This window comes from Gorilla gorilla, chromosome 1 (genome assembly GCF_029281585.2).
Source record: "Gorilla gorilla gorilla isolate KB3781 chromosome 1, NHGRI_mGorGor1-v2.1_pri, whole genome shotgun sequence".
In the NCBI taxonomy this organism is placed as follows: domain Eukaryota; kingdom Metazoa; phylum Chordata; class Mammalia; order Primates; family Hominidae; genus Gorilla; species Gorilla gorilla.
Genome location: NC_073224.2, coordinates 47,161,035 through 47,187,350, shown reverse-complemented (window position 1 = coordinate 47,187,350; position 26,316 = coordinate 47,161,035). Strand labels below are relative to the sequence as shown.

Here is a 26,316-nt window from a genome sequence, read left to right as displayed (position 1 = left end):
TAGTGAGTGCCAGGAACAGTAGTAGGTTCTAGGATTTCAAAGATGAGTAATACATGGTCCCAGTCCTTTAAGCAGACTGGCCTGCATTCTTAGCTCCTTATTTATATATCTGTGTTTGGTCTTCATAACCTGATTGTAAGCACTTTTAAGGCCAGACTCCTATCATAGAAATGTCTATTTATAGCCCAAAGTGTACACAGGAAGTACTCAATAAATGCATGTTGAATGAAGGAGTATTACCTCCACAACTCAAAGATAGTTCCATGAATAAGGTAATTTTCTTTGCTAGGAGCCATTTTTGCAGAATATTCTTGAGAATCTTGCTGTGCTGAGGTGCCAGGCGCCTGAACCAGCCACGAAGCCGACATCCTCCAAGTCTCCTGAGCTATCGATGTGAAAAATCAGCCCTAAATCTCAGAGAAATCTGTGGCGGCTGCTCCTGAGCTTTGAAACCCAATGGAAATTGTTGCCAGAAATAGAGTGAGAGGCGGGGAGTACTTTGGAAACAAATGAGAGCAATATTGGAGCTTCAAGCTCCTTAGAATTTGTTTTCTTTTCCTCTGAAAAGGCCTAGATTACAGAAGTCAAGAGAGGAGGGGGAGGACTTTAGCAGAAAGAAGCAGGATGCAGCCATGGAAGGAACATGGGCACCCCTTTCAAAGCCCACTGTTCAGACCTCCACCACACAGGGCATGGGAGTCTTGAGGCGATCACTCTGGTTACAGAGGGGTGGGAAGGGAAAGCCAAAGCTATGGGGGTTTCAGCTCTGGGACTTTGAGTTTTCCACATTGCAGTGAAGATGGAACTAAATGGTTAGGATTCAGTGTATGGGAGGAGGAGTGGGCGGGAAAGATGTTTTCTCATAGCCTAGCTTCGGCTAAGAATACTATGTTTTTAAAGCTATTTAAGAGAGAAGAGAAAGAAGGAACAGTGAGTACAGATCTGCTAATGAGGTGGTGCAGCCTCCTGGAGAACAGGCCGTCATTCCATGGAAGCTCCGGAAGAGGGAGTGATGGATGCCTGGCTCTTGGTCCCAGAGCTGGAAGGCGGCTCTTCATTGGCTGGAAAAGCAGCATCCACAGCCCTGTTGTTCTGTGGAGAGGGGAGAGAGCAAGGGTGGGGGAGGCACATAGGCGGCTGATTTTGCTTTGTTAAATGTTCAAACCTTTGCCCTCATCCCCTACATTCAAGACTTACCAGCAGCAGTGTGTCCACACAGCAAGAAGTATTTTTGATGCCCCCTGGAGACTGGGTCAGCTAAATGAGACTCTTTAAACCTGATAAGATTAACATGCAATAATGGACAATCTCAAATTTAAAGTACCCCATTTTTCTTTTTGCAGCCTGTAAAGCGAGTGAGAGTTCATACATTCTAGATGCCAAGAACCCTGATAAGTGGAAGCTGCTAGATTTGGGACTCAGGATCTACAGAAGGGCATCTGGCTAAAGATATCCCCGACTCTTATATTCCATCTTCCTCAGAGAGATCTCCACTAGTCAGGGTCCATTTGTCTCCACCTTGTGTACTGTGCCCTCAAAGTCAAGTGTCAGCCCACCACTGCCAGTGAGACCTCTTCTGGCCAGTGCCTGCATCCTGAACTGCTGTGGTCCCTCTGGGCTGCCATCCTGCCAAGAGGAGCAGATCAGCAAATGGGCCAGAAGACCCAAACACAAGCTACCAGATGTATATTCAACTAGGTCAATCATGAAGGAGTTTCTCACATGCATTTTTTAATAATAAATAGCCACCAATTATTATATAGCCAGGTTGTAAGTTGACACATTATTAAAATGTACACCAAAAAAATGCAGCTTCCTTATTTCTTATAAATCTTTCTCATGAACTCCCATCCCATCAGGCAGCAAAAAGGGAAATGGGGAATTTTAAGTTTGAATTTGTCCGTTGTAGCGTACAAATCTCCCTTTGGGTTTCAAGAGTCTCGTTTAGCTGACCTCATGCCTTTCAGGAAAACATAGCCTTGAGATGGCCTTTCCTCTTCCTGCTCTATTTCAAAGTGGCATTTTATGTTGTAAGGTATTTACTAAACCTTGTTGTCATATGGGAGAAGGGGGCCTCAGACTTCTTAGACTTATCAGGGACCCTGGATTCCACAGTCCTCTGGATCTCATCAGAAGCTGACTAGTGACCTCTGAAGTATAACTGGTCCCACTGGTTCACAGCGATCATACTGACATACTCTACTAAAGGCCCTGATCCGAGCTGTTTGCTTACCTGAAAAGCCCTGGTCACCACCGTCTCTTCTCACCAACGCCAGCCAGCTGGCCGTGACCTGCTCTACATCCCCTCATAGGGCCATGAGCCACGATGAGCTGGTAAATGTTTAATGACAGGTCTTGGGGCAAGGGGGAGGTGGAGTCAGGCAGAAGCCCTGATTGTAGCTGTTGCCACTGTCCATGGTGTAAATATTCCTATTAGGCTGGGATTGATGGCTTATACCTGTAATCCCAGCACATTGGGAGGCGAAGATGGGAGGGTCACTTGAGCCCAGGAATTCGAGACCAGCCTGGGCAACAGAGTAAGACCCTGTCTTTGGAAAAAAAATTAATATTTGGCAGGCGTGTTGATGCGTGCCTGTAGACCCAACTACTAGGGTGGCTGAGGTGGGATTACTTCAAGCTCAGGAGGTTGAGGCTGCAGTAAGGAATGATCACACCACTGCACTCTAGCCTGGGCAATAGAGCAAGACTCTGTCTCAAAAAAAAAAAATACTCCAGTACTCCTACTGTGGTCACTTTCTAGCTGCCAACATTAACACCAGAGAGGTGCACAGCTGACTCTCATGAGCTGACATGAGCCAGCCCTGGGGAGGTTTTGGAGTCTCTGCCCAGCATGAGGCACTATCTCAACTCACCTCCTCCCTCGAGGCCTCCCCATGATTCCTCACTGCCCTGTTAGATGTGGTTGCAGGCAGCGCTCCTCCTAGGCTTAAAGCCTCCCACCAGCAGGGTCCTGGTAAGCCACCCCATCCATGTCACCTGTCTCCCAATTCCTGACCAGATGCTCTACTCCAAGAGAGCGAAAGCAAAGATCTGTGCTTTGGAAAACTACACCATCTGTCTCCCCATCCCCTTTCCAGGATCTACTTGGACCAAAAGTATCCATCTTTCCACCTCCGCTTCCCCTCTGCCAAGAGCCTCGCTTGCATCATATTCTTCTTATTCCCAGGGGTCTAAGTCTCATAGTTGTGTTTTCATGGCAGAAGAGGTTTCCCTCTATTCCATGAAACCTATTTTACCACGAGTCCTCCAGATGTGGATTATCAGGAATGAAATACATCAATAAATGTCTCCAGAATATTATCTCTGTTACAACTGTTTAAGATTGTAGCAGAACAGAAAAAAAAATAAAAATAAAAAAGAAACAACTGTTTATCATGTGTATCAATGTCTCTATGTGCACCATTTCATTTAACCTTTACCATATCTTAAAGGGTTTTGTCCCCACTTTACAGATGAGGAAATAGATTCAAAGAGGTTAGCAACTTGCCTTAGGCAAGACCGTTTAACTGGTAACTAGCAAAGGTAGGATTTGAACTCAGGTTGGCCTCCAAAACTATGCTCTTCACTTAATGCTGAATTGTAGAGGAACAAACTTTCTTTTTGTTCAAAGGCTATTATTAATAGAAGACCCCATAGAGTCTACAAGTAGTTTTTCTCGAGTGGGGAAGGAAGGTTATGCCCAAGAGGGGCAGCTATTAGGCATATTTTCCTATTTCTCCATCAGGTTCAAGGAGTATGAGGGAGAGGGTGCTGGCATAAATGGTGTCTCACTCATCACTCCTAGACACCTGGTACCCTGCCATCAGCTGTTGGAGGGGGTAGACAGAGTGGAATACCCAAAGGAACAGAGATTCCCTCCAACCATTTAACCCCACCCCAAAAACATGTTTCTCTCTAGTATTCATGAGCTCAGTCAGGGCACCCCCAACCAACCCCAGATGCTCCTGCCAGAAACATGGGAGTCCTCTCAGACTCCGTCTGCCCCACCATATGACACATCGCCTAATACTGTAGATAACTGGACTCCCAGAATACATCCCAGGTTCATCATTCTCTCCTTCACTCCCATCTGGCCCGAGCCACCAACATCTCTCTCCTAGACTTCTGTCCCCTACCTGTTTTCCATGCTGCAACTCTTGCCCCCTCCACTCCCTTCACAGATCAGCCAGAGTGAACTCTTTAAAACATCAATGGTGTAATAACTCCCCTGCTAAAAATCCTTCATGTCTTCCCATCTCACCTAGAAGAAAATCCAATGTCTTAAACAGAGTCTACAAAGCCCTTTATTGTCCGCCCCTGCCTGCCTCTTCCTACCTACTCACCACCCCCCACCATACGGACCTCACTCTTCACCAGCCACACCGCCCCTTCAGGCTCTGGAGCACACTGTGCTCTTTCCTCCCTTCCAGCTTTGGTGTTTTATTTCTTTTGCACAGAAGCTCCTTCACATGCTCTTTGCTTGGTTGACTCCTTCCCAAACTTTGGGTCTCAGCTTAAATATGACCTGCTCAAGAGGCCTTCCCTGGCCTTTATCTAAAGAAGACCCTCCCTGTTTATCTCTATGACAAACCCAGGTTTTTGTCTTTCATAATTTTCCCCACACTTTGTAACTGTACACGTATGACTTTACTTGCCCATTGCCCGTCTCCTTCAGGCTGGCAGCCCCATGAAGGCAGGGCCAGCATCTGTGTTGTTTTCAGTACCCATCGGCACCTTGCACACGGTAGGTGCTAAATACATATTGGTTAACTGTTGAATAAATATGGTAACTCCAGAACTCTGATATAAATTTAGAAAATGATTCAATTTAGATTTTCGTGAATAACTATTTGCCCAGCACTGTGGTAAATGTTGTAGGAGTTACAAAAACAGCACAATACTCATTCATTTAACCCATAACAGGTGGGAGAGAGGTACTAGTGAGAAAAATTGAGGGAGGTGGCAGAGTTGTGACATTAGAGAGGAAGCCTGGCTGACTCTGTAGTCTGAGTAAACATTGTGACTATCATTTGGAAAACACAGGACATGCCTCAGTTCTGCTCAGATCCCCTCAAGGTGGATATTCCCAGGTTATCTACACACGTACTTACTATTGCCCTGATGTGAGCATGCAGCAAGCATAGTGCACGTGTAGTAGGCATTCCATGAATTTGTCCTTGTAATTTTTGAAAGCAAGTGTGGAGATAGTTTTACTTTTGCCAGTTATCCAGGTTTGCTCCTAATCCTTCCTTCTGATAATTACAGAAAGATGTCAGTATTGCAGCCTGTTTTTAATCTTGTTTGAGAAAGCAGCTGACCAGACGTTTTTTCTCCTCCTTCTCCCACTCCCTGCAATAAAGCATCCTCAGAAGCTTCAACTCTGGAGGCAATGGGTCGAAAGGAAGAAGATGACTGCAGTTCCTGGAAGAAACAGACCACCAACATCCGGAAAACCTTCATTTTTATGGAAGTGCTGGGATCGTAAGTCCTGGGGCTGTGAGGTCGGGTGGGCTGGGCTGCCTGCAGTGGGAGGTTAGAAGAGTTGTTCTCTGCTGGCAGCAATTGATGAACTGGACTGAGGCTGCTGTGACTTCATTTCGATTTATTTAAGGGACTTAGGGAGAGTTTTGTAGCCTGGAGGATGGTGGGTGGAGTGGGTGGCAGGTACTTTGGGTAATACCAAAGATGATTTAATACATTGGATGTAGTCCCAGCTACACGGGAGGCTGAGGCAGGAGAATTGCTTGAACCCAGGAGGCGGAGGTTGCAGTGAACCGAGACTGCGCTACTGCATTCCAGCCTGGTGACCAAGCGAGACTGTCTCAAAACAGAACAAAACAAAATTGGAGCCCTCAGGGAATACCAGTCCCTTTCCCCCAGGGTTTGCCTCCTTCTGACCCACCTGCAATGACCCTCTCCTCCTTCCAGATCTGTGCCAGTTTTTGGGTTCTTGCCTCTGTCACAGGAGAGGGGAGTTGGAGAGCCCTTCTGGAGGTCCAGTGACACTAGAACTTTCCCAGTCTCCTCCCCCAGCATCTTCGTTTCTCCAGCAGTGAACAACCTCTTCTTCTGCTCTAACTGGAACAGAAGGGGCTTTTGAGGCCCAGGGAGCTCGTGGGTCACACACACCTGAATCAGCCCCCTGCACCACCATCCTCCCTCCTCCATATCTAAGTGTTTCAGCTGTGCTCTAGTCCATACCTCTGCCAGCCTGCAGGGTGTCTGAGCCTGCCCCTTGAAGATGATTACACGGCTGGCAGATCAGAGACAGTTTGTCTGGAACTGACTCCCCACTTAGTCCTGCCTCTCCCCTGGGAGGCTGCAGACTCTGACGCAGGCTGGCAGCAGCTCCAGGCCACTGGCCCCCAAACCCCTCAGAACCCCAGCTGGTCAGCTAATTAGTCTAGGCTAATTGGGCCTGGGCAGTGAAGAGCAGCCAGCGGGCTGTCCATCCGGGTAAGCTTTCTCTGTCGCCAATGCCACTTCACTTTGCACTGACTAGAAGGCAGTGACCTCGGGCAATGACGGCTGCCCACACTCGTGCCGTAGACAGAGAAGAGATTTCTGGGCCCTCCTGGCACAGGCAGGTTGTCAGGCTGTGCAAGTGCAGGAGGATCCCAGCGGGGTGCTGGTCATGAGAGCATTGGCCTTCCATCAAAGGCCTTTACCAAGATGGGAGTGACCAGAGAGGGGGTTTTGGCAGGAGAAAGAAACAAGCCTCATGAGTAAGTCAGAAATGATTTGCTAAGTGTCCCAAAAATCCAGAGGAGAGGAGAGAAGGGAGCCCAGGTTGACAAGAATTTACCATCTGCTAGACTTGTGCTGTAGGACTCAAAAGACAGACACACCTTCCCTCTTAGAGCTCGGTGAAGTCTACCACAGCAGCACCTAAACCTGGGAGAACATTGGAGTCATCTGGAGAGTTTATGCCTCCAACTTTTAACTGTGAAAATGTTTAAACATAAGGAAAAGGTGAAATAATGATAAAATGAACGTCAGTATACCCACCATCTAAATTCAACATTGTTAACATTTCACTGTAGAGTATGTATTTTACATCACACACACACCACACACACACACACACACACACACACGTACTGAGCACTGAACTATTTGTAAATAAGTTGCAAACATGATGACATGTCACCTCTGAATCTTCTGTTTACATCTCCTAAAATAAAGGCATTTTCACATATATCTACAATATCATTGTCACACTCAAGAAAGTGAATAACAATTCCTTTTAGCCTGGGTGATTTTTGAAAAATAGATCCCTGGTCTCAGACCCACTAAACTGGAATTTTGGGAGATAGGATGCAGCAGCCAGGAATCTATATTTTAAGTGCTTCTGGTGTTCTAATGTATCTAGCTCAGCAGTGATTTGAAGGGAGCAGGAGGACAAGACAGGAGGCATGTCACAGCTGTTGCAGAAGTTAGAGCTGAGCGAAAGAGAAGACATCTCAGTGGTGCTCAGGATGAAGACCAGTATTCCCAGGCTGCAGACCCCACAGAGTTACCACAGTGGGGTGTGGTGGAGAGTGGACAAGTGTACAAATTATGAAAAAGGTGCTCTTTTATCTAGCCTGCTGTCTGCTTGTGCAGGAAATATAATAATTATCATACGAACATGTATGATGGCTTCAAGGTGAATGGCACCTGCTGGAGTTGTTGCACTGCACAACCTGCCCAACAATAGCAGGCGCCCTGTCTTAAGTGTCCATTTTCTGTGGTCTCTTAATATGTCATTCTTATGTGTTGTGTATGTATCTGTCTTTCACATTGAATTCCAAGCTAGACCAATACTAATCTTAGTGCCTGACACAGAGAGGTTCCATCAGTTCAATAAACATTCATTGAATGCCTGATAGCATTTTTCAAATCAAATGCTAATTGCTTACTTGTCCCTGTTCCTCACTATTCTACAGGTTTCTTAAGAATGGAAACACTCACCTTTTAATTTGCAGTGTCTAAGACTCAGTAGGTGTTCAATAAATCTAGGTTGAAGGGATGAGTAACTGAATGGATGAATAGAGCAAGCTCGGGCGGCTTTGATTAACTCAGTTCCAAGTGCAGCTGGGAAAACAGGAAACTCAGACACAGGAAACACCAAGTAATTTCTAATGCGGATTTTTAAAGTCCTTATAGAAGCTTGACTCCTATTGGGCTTTCATTCTAGCATATCCAGATGGCAGGGTCAAGGATGGCTCAGCTGTTTCCTTACTTAGATTCTCTCTCCTCTTGTACTACTGGGTGTTCTTCATAATGGTATTCAAATAATAGTGATGATAATAATAGCATCTAACACTTATGGTCTTAATAGATGTCAGAAACACTTTTAAGCTTTTTACATATATCAAGTCATTTAATCTTCTAAACAACCTTGTGAATCAGATACTATTGATACTCCCACATTTCAGATGAGGAAACTGGGAATATGGGAGTTAAGTGACTTTTTATCCCAAAAGCTGAGATTCTAACGTGAACAATCAGGCTTCAGCATCTGTACCGAGCTTAACTGCTGGTCTGATAGCCTGATCTCCAGAGGACCCCCTTCAAACCAAGAGGCCTGTAATTTGGAATCCTGCCCTGTATTCCCATTGGTTCCACCTGCTCTGTCTTCAGAGCCTGCCTCAGAGACTGCTAGGTTCTCTCTTTTGTCTTTGCAGACCCTACTGAATGAATGAGAGGTTGCTCAGCACCCTGGCCTCTGATAACTGGTACAGGGTGATCACCACCACCTAAAATTGAGAGACGAGTCTTTTTGTTCTCACTGTATCTGCACTCTGTCCCCTCTGCTACCTCCAGCTGCCACTCCAGTGTGCCATGCCGAGTCACATTGAAAGTGACATGAATTGACTCTGTAGTGGCTTCTTTTTAGTGGGCATGCCAAGTGAAGAAATCTCTCCACAGCTGCAGTGGAGTCTCTGTCTCTAGGGGTCATTCCCAAACTATAGAACCAGGAAATAACACCTGCCTAGCCCCTGAATCTGTGGTGGGATCTTTTCCTTCCAATATGGTCTTTAAATTAGAAAGCACATTAGCATGTCAGATACACCTGCCATCAACATAACTCAGCAGTGCCCACATGACAATGAAGAGTAATTATCAGTCCTTCCCTCATCTACCCTTTCACTTTGCCTCTAAGTTTGATTGTTTAATTTTTTAGTTGGAAATAATTTCAAACTTAGAAAAACGTTTCAAAAATAAGAATAACACCAGGATTGGTGGCTCATACCTGTAATCCCAACACTTTGGAAAGCCAAAGGAGAAGAATTGCTTGAGCCCAGGAGTTCAAGACCAGTTTGGGCAACTGGGTTAGTCCATTTTTATACTGCTATGAAGAACAGCTCGAGACTGGGCAATTTATAAAGGAAAGAGGTTTAATTGACTCACAGTTCAGCATGGCTGAGGTGGCCTCAGGAAACTGACAATCATGGCAGAAGGTGAAGGGGAAGTAAGGCACCTTCTTCACAAAGCGGCAGGAAGAAGTGCCAAGCAAAGGGGGAAGAGCCCCTTATAAAACCATCAGATCCCGTGAGAACTCACTCACTATCGTGAGAACATCATGAGGGAAACTGCTCCCATGAGCCAATCACCTCTACCTGGTCTCTCCCTTGACACATGGGGATTATGAGGATTATGGGGATTATAATTCAAGATGAGATTTGAGTGGGGACACAAAGCCTAACCAGATCAGCAACATAGTGAAGCCCCATCTCTAAAAAAATAATAAAATAAAATAAGAATAAGAATGGTAGAAAGAATTTCCAAATGCCCCCTGCCCAGATTCACCTCTTGTTCACAATTTCCCCCATCTGCCTTCTCATTGCTATGTTCTCTGTAGATTTGTAGAGATAGATGTAGAAAGATGATTCTTTCCTAATCTCCCAAGCGTTAGTTGTGGACAGACATCATGAACCTTTACCTATCAAGGACATTTGTGTATATTTCTAGGGATGGGGTATTCCCTTACGTGACCATAGGACAGTTCTCAACTTCAGTCAATTGAACATTGACACATTAAGTATACCTAGTCTGTCTTCCCTACTCCAGTTTTATCAATTGACCCTATTTTGTGTTTTATAGCATTTTTCCCCTCCAGCACAGGTTCCAGTCTAGGGTCTGGTATTGCACTTGGGTGTTATCTCTCCCTTGCTTTTTTATGACATTGGCATTTTGGAAGAATACAGGTTCCCACCTGCCCTTTTTTAAATTTTGTACTTTCATGATGTTTCTTCCAGATTTAAATTCGGGATATGCCTTTGTGGTCAGAGGACTATATAGACTCTGTTACATCTTTTCTGAGATCTTACATCTGGAAGTGTAAGATGTCTGCCCCCTACTAAATTTTATCTTTTGGTGTCTTCTCCTCAGAGGAGCTTTCTCAGAAGTTTTCCTGGTGAAGCAAAGACTGACTGGGAAGCTCTTTGCTCTGAAGTGCATCAAGAAGTCACCTGCCTTCCGGGACAGCAGCCTGGAGAATGAGATTGCTGTGTTGAAAAAGTGAGTGGGTCGTAGTGTTGATTGGATCACTATGGGATCACAACATTTTCTTCACAAATTACCTTCAAAAAGGACTAGGACTGGATTTCTGCACCCAAAGGCATTGCTCTCTTTGATTGAGTTGATGGGTCAGTTCAGTCAATTAGCTAAGTTTAGTCGGACAGCTGTCCTAGCTGATTTTTTTTTTTTTTGGCAACAAATTGATGTGCAAATCCACTGGTGACAGAACTGGTTTGTGCACACAGGCTGGAGAGTAATTAGCTCAAAGGAACAAAAATCAATTGAGGGCCAACATCAGGAACAATTAATAATTAAGGAGGCAGCATAAGATTTGGAAATTAGCTTCAATTTATAACAAAGCAAATGGAGGTTCAGCACCCCAACCATCTTGATGAAGGCAACACTACAAATCATCAAATGTTTAGAGCAAGACTCTTATCACAGACCCTTGTGAAACCCTTATGGTGTACCAAAAGTGTATTAGGCACATGAACACAGGATCAGGACCACAAGGATGAGGCAGACAAAATTCCTTACCCTCAGGAGCCTATGCTGGATACAGAGGTGCCCATAAGAAAATCCAACAAAATCGGATGTGAGTCACACTAGCAGAAGGCAGAGTTTGGAGGAGATAAAGATTCATTTTGCCTATGCGTGTGTTTTTATGAGTATGAGTTATTGGACCACTTTCAAAGAAGATGGACCTTGATAGATGAGTCAAACTTTGTGGGGGCAAGAAAGGCAATGCAGAAAGGGAATTCAGGCCAAGACTAGCATAAACTTTAATGTAGAACCATGAAAGTGCAAGGGCTTTTAGGGAACAGTGAGTATTGGAAATCCCTGAATTTAGAGTATATAGTATTAAGAGACAAGTGATGAAACTAAAATCATGAAATGAGACCTGATTACAAAGGATCTTAGATGCCATGATAAGGAATGCTGGCTTTATTCTGTGGGCAAAAAGAAGTCATCAAAGGATTTTAAGTGAGGAGTCACATTGTCTGATTAACATGTTGGAGCTATCCCTCTCAAGCACAGTGGAGGATGGATTGGAGGGTGCCAGCCTAGAGGACAGGAGGCTAATTATAAGACTTTCACAATAATTTAGGCATGGGTTGAGAATACAAGCAAAGGTAGTGGCAGAATCATATGTGCCTAAAAGGACTAGATACTAGAGATGTTTCAAAGAGAGAAGTGATTGGGTGTGGGGTTGACTAGTAAAAGTATACAGGACAAAAGCATAAAAAGAGACCCTGAGATTGAGCAATCAAGTGGACAACAATATAATTGCTTGGGATGGAGAACAAAGAGGATATGTAGGCTTGGATGAAATAGAAAGAAATTGGTTGGAACATACTGAATATGAGTATCCACCTATCTCAACATGAAGGCATTTCATAACATGCTGGAGACACAGGTCTAGGATCCAGGGAGATTAGGGCAAAGAAAGACTCTCAACTAATTGAGAGCAAGGCCCATGTCGTTTTTCTTATTATTGCCTTGTATCAACAGTATTTGTGCTCAATAAATGTTTGTTCATTGAGTGAATAATTGATAAATTAATGTTAGCATTGCCAGCTTCTGAGTATAGTTGAATTCATCAAGAGACAACTGACACAGGTCTATATTTTCTAAAATATCTTAAAGAAGACAGCTACTATTGATTACGTGTTTACTATTACCCAGACACTGTATTAAGCATTATGCATTATCTCCTTTTATCCTGATACAATTCTATAAGAGACACATACTTTTCAGACAAGGAAAGTAAAGATCTGAAAACTGGAATAAGCCAGCTGAAGTTACCTAATTGCCTGAGCTAGATCTGAACCCAGGCCTGACTGACTCTGAGCTTAAGTCCTTAACCCCTGTGCTGCACAGCCAGGAGTAAACTTCCTAGAGAATTTCCTCCTTTACAGGCAGGCACAGCATTGCTGCCTGGCAAGCCGAGCCCCTCTGCTAATATGATTATACTGCTTGACTCAGTCTCTGAGTAACCCCAAACAAGGGTAATATAGGGCTGGACTTCTCCACCATGGTGCTGTCGACATTTTGAACCAGATAATTATTTGTGGTGCTGGGGGCTGTACTGTGCAGTGTTGGATGTTTAGCAGCGTTTCCGCCTCTACCCACTAGATGCCAGCAGCACCTTCCCCTGCCCTAGTCGTGACAGTCAAACATGTCTCAAGATGTTGCCAAATGTTCCCTGAGAGGCAAAATAGTCCCTGGTTGAGAATCACCATCTAAGTCATCCCACAGAACTAACCCTAAAAATAAGCATCTACCTTGCTTCTCGCAATATCCTGGAACACTAATTTTTCAACACTTCCTCCGTGGTTATCCACGAGGAGGCTCAGCTCACCTGAATCCCTCCCATTGTATACAGGTTGAGCATTCCTAATCTAAAATCCAAAATGCTCCAAAATCAGAAACATTTTTAGCATTGACAGGATGCCACAAATAGAAAATTCCACAGCTGACCTCATGTGACAGGTCACAGTCAAAATGCATTCAAAGCTTTATTTCATGCACAAAATTATTTTTTAAATATTATGTAAAATTACCTACCAGCTATGTGTATAAGGTACACATGAGACATAAATGAACTTCATGTTTAGACTTGGGTCCCATCTCCAAGGTATATCATTATGTATATGCAAATATTCCAAAAACTCTTCTAGTCTCAAACATTTTAGATATGGGATACTCAACCTGTACTTTTTAAATGCAATATTTCTAACATCTGAATACCCACTTTGTAGAATAACCTAGTGTTGGGTACTCCCTTAGCCTTCCTCCATTCTTCTAACTGTCTCTTTTAGTAAAGTTTAAAGAGATTCCTGGCATAACAAGGAAGTGTTTGTTTCCTGAAGGAAGGATGATCAATTATTCATTCAGTAAACACGGACCGAGCACCTCCACAGGAATCCTTTCTCTGGGATTAATTTGTGACAGTCTACTTATTATGAAGGCTTCACAGAGACCTAGTCTTCCTAAACATTGCCATCAAAAGCCTCCAACAGAAACTTTTGGGCTAGGTCTGCATTATTTGTCTGTACAACCTGAACCACACACCTTTCATCATGCACTTTATTTTTCCCAGGATCAAGCATGAAAACATTGTGACCCTGGAGGACATCTATGAGAGCACCACCCACTACTACCTGGTCATGCAGCTGTAAGTAAAAGGTGACTTGCTTCCTTCACAGAGGCCTGGTGGGGCCTGGGAGGCCTACAGGAGGTTGGTCGCTGGTGAGGGATGGACAGCAATTCTAAGACAACAATGAAGACTTCATTCAGGAGGCTCAGAAATGCCAAGGGTCCTTTTAGATTGAGTGTGCCTCTGGTCATGGGCAGGTTCTATGTGGGCCACAGGGTAAACCTGGGCTGATTATTAAGCTCCTTTGCACCAGGACAACCCTATCAGTGGTTAGAATATTTCCTACCAGTCAGCAAATAGCTGTGACCCCAACCCATCCATGTCCTTCTGCTGCCCCACCCCTCCTCGCCCCTTGCAACCAAACGACCAAAGGGGTAATGCCAGACTAACAAGGAGTCACCAGAACCCTTTTCTGGCACTGTGGCTTCAGTCGTTTTGGACCAATACATGTTAATCAAATTGGATAGTAAATGTTTTAACATCACTCCAGCATAAAATTACTGTAGGAGCAGAAGCCACAGGTAGATATATTTCAATATAAAGAAAGATTTTCCCAAAACAGAGTCACCCAAAGTTAAAGACAGGCTGTGATTGTATGTGTCCATCTGTAGGACAGAAGTGGTGCTTCATTAGCAAGGTCTCTGCGTCATTGCTGCATCCAAACAACAGCTCTGCCTGACAGCAACTGCTGTAGAGGTTGGTCGGTGTTCATAAGGGCTCAGCATTGGGCTCAAAGACACTTCTGTTTATAAAGTACACACACACACACACAAATACACACACTTGCACATGCACAGACATACACGCACTCACACACCACTCTGCAATCTCAGCGTGGCTGGACACAACGTGGTTTTTGGCTGATGGGCTGATTACTAAGAAACTTTAACGAGATAACTCAGGCCTAAGCACCTGATTAACTGGGGACTTAGCTGAGGACCTCTAAAGAGAGGTAGCAGGCAGTCAAGGGAGTGAGGTGGAAAGGGCCCCTAGTGGTACTAACAAGTGATCAGGGACCATCAGGCACTACAATGAGGCCAAGCCAACAGGATTAGCACACAGTAATTCAGAAGGCAGGGAGGCAAGGAGATGGGAAGAGTTGGATGTCCCTGAGGAGGCACTAAGCCTCCTCAGAGCATAGCTCCAGGACTCAGGCCCCTCAGGGTTAAGAATTCATAGCTCTGTACAGTGTATTTCCTACAGGCCTTCAGCTACTATAGGAGAGCCCAAAGCCTAAAGACCAAAAGCCAAAGAGCAGGATGAGGTAAATTTTGATTGGAGAAATTATTTTCCCTCATCACTAGTTGGGCATGGATGGCCACATCTAATGTCATGGGACAGTGGTAAGGGGGACTAGGAGGGTGAGAGGACTGGAACCCCTGGCTCATGGTTGAAATAGTCTGGGAATGCTTATCTCAGAGAAGACAAGCCCTCCGGAGAGCATTTCACTATCTTTGTATACTTGAAAGGTGCACGGGAAAGGCTGTTATTCTTGTTCTGTGCAGTCCCGATGGGTGGAATTGGTAGCACTGGTAGAAATGACAGGGCATCAGGTTTCAACATAATGTGCAGAAACATTAGGAATATGCCAAAAAACACTCCGTCTTAGGAGGAAGAGTGTTCTCTGACACTTATGTGTTCTAGTACTCACTAGAAAACTTCTAGGCAAAAATAGAGTAGATGGTATTCACGAGATAGAAGTCGGACTTGATCTTTAAGCTCCCCTGGGTCCTAAGATACTCTACCATTTGAGTCTCAAAGCACCCCTAAAGCCCTACCTGTAATTCCAGCTTTATGAAGCCCAATTTCCCAAAATGAGAAAAGAAATCTTGATATAAGTACGGTTAGTCTCACTTGCATGCCTTCTCTTTCCTACTTTGCTTAATTTCTGTGTTACCTCTCTCTTTCATCATGGCTTCCTGTGTCATAGGCCAGGAAGAAAGGTGGCTAAGAAGTGTGTCCACACTAAGGGATTATTGGCTTCTTGTGCAACCCCAACCAGAAGCATTTACATTTTAAAGGAAATTTTCAGAGACAAAGGTCAATGCTTGGCCCAAAGAGATGACTGCCTAGTGATATCACTCCAGGTACCCAGAGTGGGTGTTCTGAGACTGGAGTAGTCCTGCTGGCAGCCCTTCAATCACAGTTCATGGGCGCCTGCCTGTTCCACTGCAGCTGTGTCCCCCAAGGCTTCAAAGCAAACACTTTCTCATTACTTTGAGTGAAATGAAAACTGAATTCCTGTCTTGATCCTATGCCCACAGTGTTTCCGGTGGGGAGCTCTTTGACCGGATCCTGGAGCGGGGTGTCTACACAGAGAAAGATGCCAGTCTGGTGATCCAGCAGGTCTTGTCGGCAGTGAAATACCTCCATGAGAATGGCATCGTCCACAGAGACTTAAAGGTGTCAAGATGGGAGTCCTGGGTGGGAAACAGATAATGACCCTTAAGGAAGCTGCATGGGTTATGGGACATCTAAGCTCCATAAAGTAAGAGGGTTGGGCTAGTGACTCCCAAGGCCCCTTCTGCCCTTAGATTCCTTAAACAGACCTTGGATGAGTGAACAATGGTTACTAATTTGCACCTCAATCTTTTCCTGAAACTTTCACTATGCCTTACCCTATTTCAATACCAAAATAATACACACATTTCTTACATCCAGCCACAGTCAAAACCCAATGCAACAAAATATTTACTGAGGGTCTACATTGTACTAGGCCTTGCACTGGACTCTGGAGAGATCAGACACCATTAACCAAAGATTGGTTCCCTCAAAACACAAATAGAGGTAGTTGGAAGTGAGGGAAGGAAAGGGTGAGTATATTAATGTTTACAAGACTGAGCAAAGTCAGAGCTTTAAGTAAGATGCAGAGTACTGGGGTGCAGGTGTGAGGGTGCAGGTAGGAGGAAGAAGGGAAAAATGGAGGAGGATGAGCTGGCCTAGAAGTCAGGAGCCTAGGGCTCATCTTCCTGTGAAATTTTGTATCAAGGGGAAGGAAAATACTTGCTTCAGGTGGTTATATCCTACACTACATATTTTTTCTCCTACAGCCCGAAAACCTGCTGTACCTTACCCCTGAAGAGAACTCTAAGATCATGATCACTGACTTTGGTCTGTCCAAGATGGAACAGAATGGCATCATGTCCACTGCCTGTGGGACCCCAGGCTACGTGGGTAAGTCTGGGAGCAAGAGGAAGGTTAAGCAGTTGGCTACATTCAACCACATGCCTATCATTCATAGAAAGGGGTGATTCTGAGAACATAAGGTTCAACTTCAGGGGCTATCCTGGTAGGACATCCACTTATAAAGTTTAGGGCCAGCCAATTCATCCATCTCAGGATCTATCTCTACTGCTCCCAAATTCTACATTTTTAAAGACCGCCTACCCCTGAGCACTCCAGAGTCCCTGCCTATGCTTTGGCTCTCATTTCTGTGGATAGACTTCCAGCCTTTGTCCTTCCAGCTGGACCAGGGGCAGACAAGATCACAAACCCAGAGATCAGCAGAGAGCTGAGGGGTTGAGCACCAACCCTACTCCTTTCTCCCACTCTGAAGGAGACATTAACCCCCAGTTCTTGGGAGCCTGGAAGCACAGGATATTGAATTTGGGCCTGAGGAACCCAGAAATGGGCTCCTAAATGTCCACCCAAGGAAGCACTCTGGGAAACTGGCAAAGGTGGAGCTTCCTGCTTGAACATCCCTGTAGGTTTCCAGGGCCCCCAAAAAGAGTGAGAGCAGGCAGGGCACCTGGAAGAGTATTCCTGGGATCTACAGGAGACAAAGTTGAAACTCAGAGCATCCGCTCCTGTCCCTTCCCCCTTCACCAGTCATCACCTGTTTGCAGTTGGGTAATGGGAAGCAGAGCTCTGACTCAAGAGAGGGAATCTACCCTCCCAGAAAGGCAGGTCATTCACTCATCAGTAGGTATTGAGTCCCACCAGGTACAAAGCTCTGGTAGCTGCAAGAAATACAGAAGGCAGCTCTCTACACCCCACAGGGCTCCTAATCAGAGGAAGTCATGGCTCATGCCCTCTGAAAGCTCTCTATCTGATGGGACAGACTAAATGCCTCCCCTCAGAAGGTACCCACAGTCTGATGGGAGACATACTGCCTTTGCTCTGGGAGCTCCTAACCTAATGGGGGCGACTCAGTCTCTGCCTCCCAGAGGCTCCCAGTCTAGTGGAGGAGAGACAGTCCTACACTGAAGATCTCCCAGTCTGAAGGGAGAGAGATCACACTTGCCCTGGGAATCCCCTATCTGAGTGGGGAGACAGGCCCTGCCTTCAGAGAATACTCAGTGTAATCAGGGAGACATAGCCCTGGAGATCCCCAGTCCAACAGGGGAGTCATCGACCCTGTCATGGGGAAACTCACAAACTAATGCAGAAGTCACAGTCTGTCTTTTCAGGAAGATTTAGTCTTCCCAGAAGAGACACAGCCCCTACTCTTAGGGAGTTTTCAGTCTCCTAGAAACCCCACCATCCCACGGTCTTCCCCAGACCTCTTCTCTAAGCCTGGCCTTCAGCTCCCACCCCAAAGCCCTCTCCTCTTGCCACCAGCCCTGACTCTGCCCTTGGTCTGCTGCAGCTCCAGAAGTGCTGGCCCAGAAACCCTACAGCAAGGCTGTGGATTGCTGGTCCATCGGCGTCATCACCTACATATTGTGAGTAGACGCTGGCCTGGGTTCAGCTGATGAGAAGTCTTGGAGCCTGCTTACCCCTTCTCATTCCCTCCGCTGTCTCAGCTCCTCCTCCAAGCACGTGCATGTGCACAAACAGACACAGGCACACGGGCACACGGGTACACACACACACACACACACACACATACATGTACACACAGCTTAAAAGCTTCCTCTCTCTTCACCTCCACCAAGTTTTAAAACAGAGCTCAGCGTGAATCCACTGCACAGCCACCTGGCACTCCCTCCTCTTGCACCCCTGCCCCTTTTACTGCCTATAAATGTGTTGCATCCCACTCTGTGGAATGAACAGTGAAAAAGAGAGAGGCCAAGCCAGGCTTGGAAGCCAGGTGGACCCTCTGTTCCTACATCTCAGCTTTCCCAAGGCAAAACTGTGGCCTGGATAAAGCTGGTCAGGGCCTTTCCTTTTCGCTCCTCTCCACACATTCCCAAGCTCTCCCTTTCCTAACCTGCCCATCACCTCTTCCCCACCATCCCTCCTCACCTATAGCAAACTTTGCTATTAGGAAAATAACCTGGTTTCAATTATCTCCTCCATTTATGTTGAATAAGTACCCTCATTTATTTACTCAACCAATATTCACTGCCTATCTACTCTGCATCTATCCCTGTGCTAGGTTCTATAGAATCCAGCAGTGAACAACACAGCCTAAATAAATCCTTCATCAAACTTACATTCAAGTAGACAGTCTACCGTCTTTCTTAAACATATTTTATATAGCATTCATAAGTCAGGGAAAGTACAAGGAGAGGTGGCAAGGGTTTGAGGGCATAATGTACACAGGGACCTTCTAGGGATGACTGTGCCAAGGCTTGGCACTTTATGGGACCTGTACCATTCTTGAATTTGAGGCAGATCTGTGTCCTGGTCACACCACTGTTCTGGGACCTTCAGTGCCCACCTGTGTATACAGTGGGAGCTTGGGGGAGCAGAGAGGCTGGCTCAGGGAGGACAGGTTTGTTCAGTAGTATGCCTCCTTCCTGTCCTGCTGCAGGCTCTGTGGATACCCCCCATTCTATGAAGAAACGGAGTCTAAGCTTTTCGAGAAGATCAAGGAGGGCTATTACGAGTTTGAGTCTCCATTCTGGGATGACATTTCTGAGTCAGGTAAGGCCAGTAGGCATGAAGGAGAGATAACAGGCTCAAGGTAGAGGCTGCCAAGAGAAATGAGCTTAACAAAGGATGACAGTCCTGGCTCTTCAAAGTCCCTGGGGATCTTACAGAACAGGCTGCCAAGGAAAGTGGAGAAATCTTCATCTGCTTCAAAGACCCAATAAATTATTTACATCTAAGAGCTATGCTTTTGTTTTTCTGGAGGCAGAACCACAGTATGCCTGAAAAGGAGATGGGGGGCAGTTTAGAAGATGGGCCAGGAGGGCAGAGCCAGGTGGTGAGGGGAGAGTTCCAGACAAGAGCAGCAAAACTAAGGGGTTAGATACCAAGAAAGAGCATGCAATGTCTATGTGTGAGAGAAGATGATCATTACATGATTGTTGGACCTGTTAAGTGGAAATCAGAGCTGGAACAATCCAGTACTCACATGCGTGCCCATGTGCCAGCGCTGGCCCCTGTTTCAGTGCAAACACATGCACATGTGATGTGCAGGCACATGGGGGCCTTGTGACTAGTGATGCTTCTGCAGTGCTGTGTGGGTGAGGCGGCTTGGATCTTCCCTTCTTTGGTGGTTTATGGTGGGTTGTTGTTAGGTGGTTTGGATTTTTTTTCCTCTTCTAAGACTCTTAAAATTGCCTCTTTGGAAGATCAGCTAAAGATGCATTCACTGCCACCCACCAGCCCAGAAGTGAATTTCCATCAGTCATGAAATCTGGTTCTTAGTCGTCGTGTCTTTGATTACTCCCCTTAGCCAAGGACTTTATTTGCCACTTGCTTGAGAAGGATCCGAATGAGCGGTACACCTGTGAGAAGGCCTTGAGTCATCCCTGGTGAGTGAGACATGGAGTGGACTTTAGACCCCACCCCTGTAGTTCCCAAAATCACGCTGACTCATTCATATCGCATTCCCCCGGAATCTGCTTGTCCTGATCCATTTAATGATGTGACAAGCAAGGACCATGCCATTGTTCATCAGGCCCAGGTAGAGATTCAAACATTACACAGTGGAGCAGGTTCTAATGCAAGGGTAGCAGCTGGGTTGTCTGGTCAAGTGCAGGAGGCAGGTGCAGCCGAGCGCTGTCATTCAGCACAGGGACAGGGTGCAATGTTCAGTACTAGTTATTCAAGAAGTGCCAGGAATGGGCAACTCTGTCCTGTCCTTTAGAGCTTTGTTTTACTCAGGGATCAATAACTGTTCCAGGTGAAGTGATTTAAGAACAACTGCAAAGCAACCGATTGGCAAAATAGGAAAAAGAAAATCTTAAAATATTTTTTCGTGTTACTTCCCAATTCAATTCACAATAGCTCCCCACTTCATACCCCAGCAAGCCTGGATTCCTTTGTCTTTCCAGTTTCCCTAATATGGCCTGACCCTTTATCTCCAGCCTCTTTTCCCAGGATTGCCAGCATACCTCCTCTGTCCAGATAGGCCTGGGAGCTATATCTGTCTCACCCCACATACCAAGCTCTGTCTTAACTACACCTTGGATCAGATCATTCCCACTACCTACAATGTCCTGCCTCTTGCCCTGTATGTAGCATCTTTCAGGATCCAGATCAGTCTCTGCCCTTCCCTGAAGCCCCTGACCCCTGCAGCCCAACCCACTCTCCCCAGTTCTCTTTATTAATCACACAGCTTACCATGTATTACTGCAGTCCGTAGCATGAACAACACCCGACATCTAGACTGTAGGCTCCTAGGAGTCAGGGCCCATGTCTCTTACTTCTCCAGGTCTATTAGTAGTTGGCACAGTACTATGCACACAGCAAGTGTCTGAGGAACACTTAGAGACCAGTGAATAAGAGGCTAAGGGGATAGGAAAGGGGCAGCCTGTACCAGATGGCCTTACTGAGGAAGGCTTCCAGGAGGAGGTGGGTTCTAGGCAAGGTTTTGAGCTAAAGGATGGTGACTACCCCAGTGCCCTGTGGTGCTGGGTCCAATAAACTTTTTCTATAAAGCATCAGATAGTAAATATTTTAGGCTTTCCTGGCCATACTGTCTTTATGGCAACTACTCAACCCTGCTGTCACAGTGCAAAAGGAGCCACAGACAATACCTGAATTAATGGGCACCACTGTGTCCCCATAAAACCTTATTTACAAAAACAGGTAATAGGTCGATTTGGCCTATAGGCTATAGCTTGTTGACCTTGCTCTAAAAGTTTTTGATTTTGCCAAAGCTAAAGCCGACTCTTACTTGCCCAGGGGCACGGAGGAGCCCTGCTTGCAGCCCTTTCCTGCTGTGGGCTGTCTTTCCTCTGCGCACTCTACCCAGCTCTCACCTAGACCTGCAGGCACCCTGCCCACTCCCTGGATGAGTGTAAATAGCCACCCAGTAGCCAGGTGTCCCCTCTTACATCCACAGGATTGACGGAAACACAGCCCTCCACCGGGACATCTACCCATCAGTCAGCCTCCAGATCCAGAAGAACTTTGCTAAGAGCAAGTGGAGGGTGAGCTGTCCTCTCCAGGGGGTGGGAAAGCTGTTCTGGGCCCCTGGAGGCTGGGCTGGCAGGGGCTGACATAAGGGCTTTCCTTGGAATGTCCCAGAAGGCACTGGAGCTCCCTGTACCCTCTCTGAAATGAGAAGTGGGCACCCAGGTTTCAAGAGGCCACAAGGCAAAGGGAAAGTTTAAGCCCCAAGGCCCTCTGAGGTTGCAGAAGGCCAGAGGCTGCTCTTGTGTCTCCTTAGCAAGCCTTCAACGCAGCAGCTGTGGTGCACCACATGAGGAAGCTACACATGAACCTGCACAGCCCGGGCGTCCGCCCGGAAGTGGAGAACAGGCCGCCTGAAACTCAAGCCTCAGAAACCTCTAGACCCAGCTCCCCTGAGATCACCATCACCGAGGCACCTGTCCTGGACCACAGCGTAGCACTCCCTGCCCTGACCCAATTACCCTGCCAGCATGGCCGCCGGCCCACTGCCCCTGGTGGCAGGTCCCTCAACTGCCTGGTCAATGGCTCCCTCCACATCAGCAGCAGCCTGGTGCCCATGCATCAGGGGTCCCTGGCCGCCGGGCCCTGTGGCTGCTGCTCCAGCTGCCTGAACATTGGGAGCAAAGGAAAGTCCTCCTACTGCTCTGAGCCCACACTCCTCAAAAAGGCCAACAAAAAACAGTACGTATTTTTAGCCAAAGATGGAGCCCCAGCTTGGGTCTGAAAGAAATCGGCCAACAGGACTGAAAGAAATGGACACAAAGGCCTCTCCCACTCATAGGCAGCTCTATAGGGAGGGATGAGTTCTGGATGAGGGGACAAGGAAAATGCTTCCAGCCCTGTACCCATCACTTACTAGTTGTGAGGCCATTGACGAGTCAATGTCTCTGCTTCTATTTTGCTCATCTGTAAACTGGGTTGAAGTCTATTTACCCAATTAGCCTGCCTCACAGAGGTACTATAAAAGGTTAGTGAAGCAACAGAGATGATAAAAGCCCACAGAAAACTGGGTATTTGCAAGTGGTGAGCATCAGATTCCCCGAGTTTCCAGGGCCTCTGTGCTTTGCAGAAGGAAGGGTAGGGGGGCTTGGTTATCTTTATCTTTTCTGCAGGTTCTTGAACTTTCTGAACCTCATGAGAGGAGAGCTGAGTGGATGCCACAGGCACAGAGAACTACCACCTCTGCCCTGCCCCATCAACTCTTCTTCCCTCAAATACTTCAAAGGTTGTTGCTTCATTTCCTTTCTAGGAACTTCAAGTCGGAGGTCATGGTACCAGTTAAAGCCAGTGGCAGCTCCCATTGCCGGGCAGGGCAGACTGGAGTCTGTCTCATTATGTGATTCCTGGAGGCTGTGCCTGTGTCACTGCAATTTTCAGGTGAGGAGGGTCACAGTGTGAGGCTTGGGGAGAGTTTCTGTCCCAGAGGAGAGCCCCATGCCAGAGTGTGAGTGATGGGGTCTGAGGTGGCAGCCCCCTCCTCACTCTGAGCCCCTTTCTCTTGCAGGAGACATATTCAACTCCTCTGCTCTTCCAAACCTGGTGTCTATCCGGCAGAGGGAGGAAGGCAGAGCAAGTGGAGCAGGGCCTAGCAGGAGCGGTTTCTGGCCAGAAGCACCAGCCTGCTGCCAGCGGGGCAGCCCCTCACAGGAGGCCCAGGAGGGGGCCCCAAGGCGTAGAAGCCTTGTTGAAGCTGTGAGCAAGAGAAGCGGTGCCCACCAGCTTCCAGGTCTCCCTGACCTGCCGGCTCTATGCCCCACACCCTACGTGCCGTGGCTCTGTGCAGTGTACGTAGATAGCTCTCGCCTGGGTCTGTGCTGTTTGTCGTGAAAAGCTTAATGGGCTGGCCAGGCTGTGTCACCTTCTCCAAGCAAAGCCATATGGAGCATCTACCCAGACTCCCACTCTGCACACACTCACTCCCACCTCTCAAGCCTCCAACCTCTTGGCCAGATTGGGCTCATTAATGTCGTTGCCTGCCCATCTGCATGAATAACAGGCAGCTCCCCATGGTGGTCTGCCTGTGAGCTCTTCCAGTTCTAATCCTTAACTCCAGGATTAGCTCCCAAGTGTGCTGAGACCCAGCCAGCACACTTCTGGCCCTTCTCCCTGCCTCAATCTAAAAGCAGTGCCACACCCTCCAAAGTGGAATAGAAAGAAGTTCATGAGTAAGGGCTGCAAGGAATTCTTATCCTGGCCACATGCCCTCCGTGCACACACCCAGTGGAGTTAACCTTGGAAGTTGACTATTTTAATGTCTGCCAGGAGTTCTAATCCTGCCTCTGTTCCCTTTTCTCTCCTTGAAAGTCCAGCACACCATTCTTGTCCTTCCCCAGTTTCCTCGCCCTCCACCCCTCCAGCTTCACGCTCAGTGTTGTGCTTAATAAAATGGACATATTTTTCTCTATGAGGCTTCATTTGGTTCTTTCAAAGTCAGGAGCAGTTCAGGGACTTCTGAGCATGTCTGGAGTAGAGAGTGCATGGATGGCTGGGGTCAGCAAGGAACCAGCAGTTGTAGCTGATGTGCATACAGATGTGCATATAGCTGAGTATACAGTGCTCCAGGCACTGGACATGAGTTACATCATTAACTCATTATTTCTCACAACAACCCCTTGGGACGGGTTCTGTTGGAACCGAGGCAGTCTGGCTTTAGTGGCCATTCTCTTAATGGCCGTATTAGATGAGCATGAGTTCGAGCCCCAGCTCTGCCCCGACCTGCCATATCTGTGACTTTGGGGAAGTTACTTAGTCTTTCGTGCCTTGGTTTCCTCACTTATCCAATGGGAATAGCAGTGCCACCTGCATCATGAAATGATGCAGATGATGTGCCCAGACTCGTGGCCAATAAATAATCAAAATGATTAACAATGATCAAGAAGTTAATGTAGATAAAATGTCTAGCACAGTGCCTGCTTGGGCCATGGTTAACACACAAATGTCCATGCCATTCCATATCATCCTCCACCCCACCCCCCACACATATCCATTTACAACTTCTCTTTAAGACCCCAAGAGACATAGATTCTAGTCTTAGTCCTGCCTCTGGAAGCTGCATGAATTTGAACATTCCTTCCCTTCCCTGGATTTCTATTTCCCCATCTGTAAGCAAGAAGTTGAATCGCTGCTTAGAGATGAAAACTGCTTGTCTGGTCTCTCAAGGATAGAATCCATCAGGTTCTAGGGCAGAGGGGCCCAGACTCCCTAAATCTGGGTGCCCAGAAAGCCGGGTGGAACAGAGGAGAGCAAACTATGGGCTCGAATAGAGGAGTCCCCACAAACCCCAAATGGGAGACAGAAACAGTGGCAAGAGTTTACCCAGTGAGGGGACAGACCGTTTTTCCTCGTTGAACCTCCAGGCTCTTTTCCAAAGATTTTTATTTGGCTTTTCATTTTTACATCACTTTTGTTAAGTTTTTGTGCTTGGTCCAGGATTCCTCTCCAGTGGAGAACTAAAGGCGGGGGATACTGCCCAGCCCAGCTTCCTTGACTTGATAGCTCTTAGTTTCAATGGCATGCCAATCTCCACCATCTTTGTCTGTCAAGTGTAACTGTCCCACTGGCTCAGGCTCAGCTGCAGCTCAGGGTAATCTTACTAGCTACACACCAGGGGTGGTCCAGGCTGTGCTTTAGGCTGCATGAAAGTCTCCTGGAGATGGAAAGCATTCCAACCCAATCTGCCCCCAACCAAAAGCAAAGGCGGCAGATGAGTGGGGCAAGGGGCTGGAAGCTGTAGCATCACTTGCAGGTGGCATAGTAGAGCACGCGCCCATTGATGTGGTCACGGATCTGCTCCACACGCTTCTCCAGTCCTGTCAGGTCCGCTGAGCGCAGCATGATGGCCTGGCTGCCCCGCAGCAGCTCCAACTCCATGTCTGAGGCAAATGGAACAGCAGCATGAGGAGGAGTTGATGGTGAGACTCCCCAAGACTCCCAACCCTTCCTTCCCCTCCTGCTAACTGGAGGTAGCATGTGTAGAGGAATCCCCTCCAGAAAAATCTGGCCTCTAAAGCAGTGGTGCCCCTCCAGCTTCATGCCTCTCCAGCCCCATCCCACGCTTAGTAACCTGGCAGGGGCCAAACCCAGCAGGCTCCCACTCCTAATTATCCCTGGGCCCCTGACCCTCTGGGCTCTCACAGTTGTCCAAGGGTAATGAAGGAGGTCACAAACACCCATCATCATATCTTAGCGATGACTCTAGTTCCCAGGAGCCCCTGTTCTCCTTTCTAAGGAATTTTTGGAACCCTTTCGAGAGCTACTTTCATTATGTTTCTTTCATATTCAAAACCCTTGGATGTGCCCTACCGCCTCCTGAGCTATCTACCCTCCTCATCCTCACACTAGAAGCCAGGCACAGGGACAAGTCACGTTGACCCCATGCCACTTCTTTCCTACCAGCT

The 26,316-nt window shown here is 46.9% G+C and overlaps 2 protein-coding genes across 12 annotated transcripts in view; one reads left to right on the top strand and one right to left on the bottom strand.

Annotated features, from left to right (window-relative positions):
• CAMK1G (calcium/calmodulin dependent protein kinase IG) overlaps nt 1–24,323 on the top strand; it is a 30,277-nt gene extending 5,954 nt beyond the window's left edge. For all 3 annotated transcript variants that reach the window (XM_004028322.5, XM_004028323.5, XM_055378695.2), the window contains exons 2-13: nt 5,361–5,481; nt 10,378–10,506; nt 13,610–13,684; nt 15,931–16,069; nt 16,717–16,840; nt 18,255–18,330; nt 19,365–19,477; nt 20,235–20,313; nt 21,849–21,936; nt 22,176–22,600; nt 23,169–23,296; nt 23,424–24,323. In XM_004028322.5, coding sequence (XP_004028371.1) covers nt 5,390–5,481; nt 10,378–10,506; nt 13,610–13,684; nt 15,931–16,069; nt 16,717–16,840; nt 18,255–18,330; nt 19,365–19,477; nt 20,235–20,313; nt 21,849–21,936; nt 22,176–22,600; nt 23,169–23,259 — 1,431 coding nt within the window. In that variant the 5' untranslated portion in view covers nt 5,361–5,389 and the 3' untranslated portion in view covers nt 23,260–23,296; nt 23,424–24,323. The remainder of the gene's footprint in view (nt 1–5,360; nt 5,482–10,377; nt 10,507–13,609; nt 13,685–15,930; nt 16,070–16,716; nt 16,841–18,254; nt 18,331–19,364; nt 19,478–20,234; nt 20,314–21,848; nt 21,937–22,175; nt 22,601–23,168; nt 23,297–23,423) is intronic.
• Nucleotides 24,324–25,253: 930 nt separating this feature from the next.
• The window catches only part of LAMB3 (laminin subunit beta 3), a 127,524-nt gene continuing 126,461 nt past the window's right edge, over nt 25,254–26,316 (bottom strand). For all 9 annotated transcript variants that reach the window (XM_063708860.1, XM_055378751.2, XM_063708861.1 and 6 more), the window contains one exon: nt 25,254–25,791. In XM_063708860.1, the coding sequence (XP_063564930.1) occupies nt 25,655–25,791 (137 nt within the window). In that variant the 3' untranslated portion in view covers nt 25,254–25,654. The remainder of the gene's footprint in view (nt 25,792–26,316) is intronic.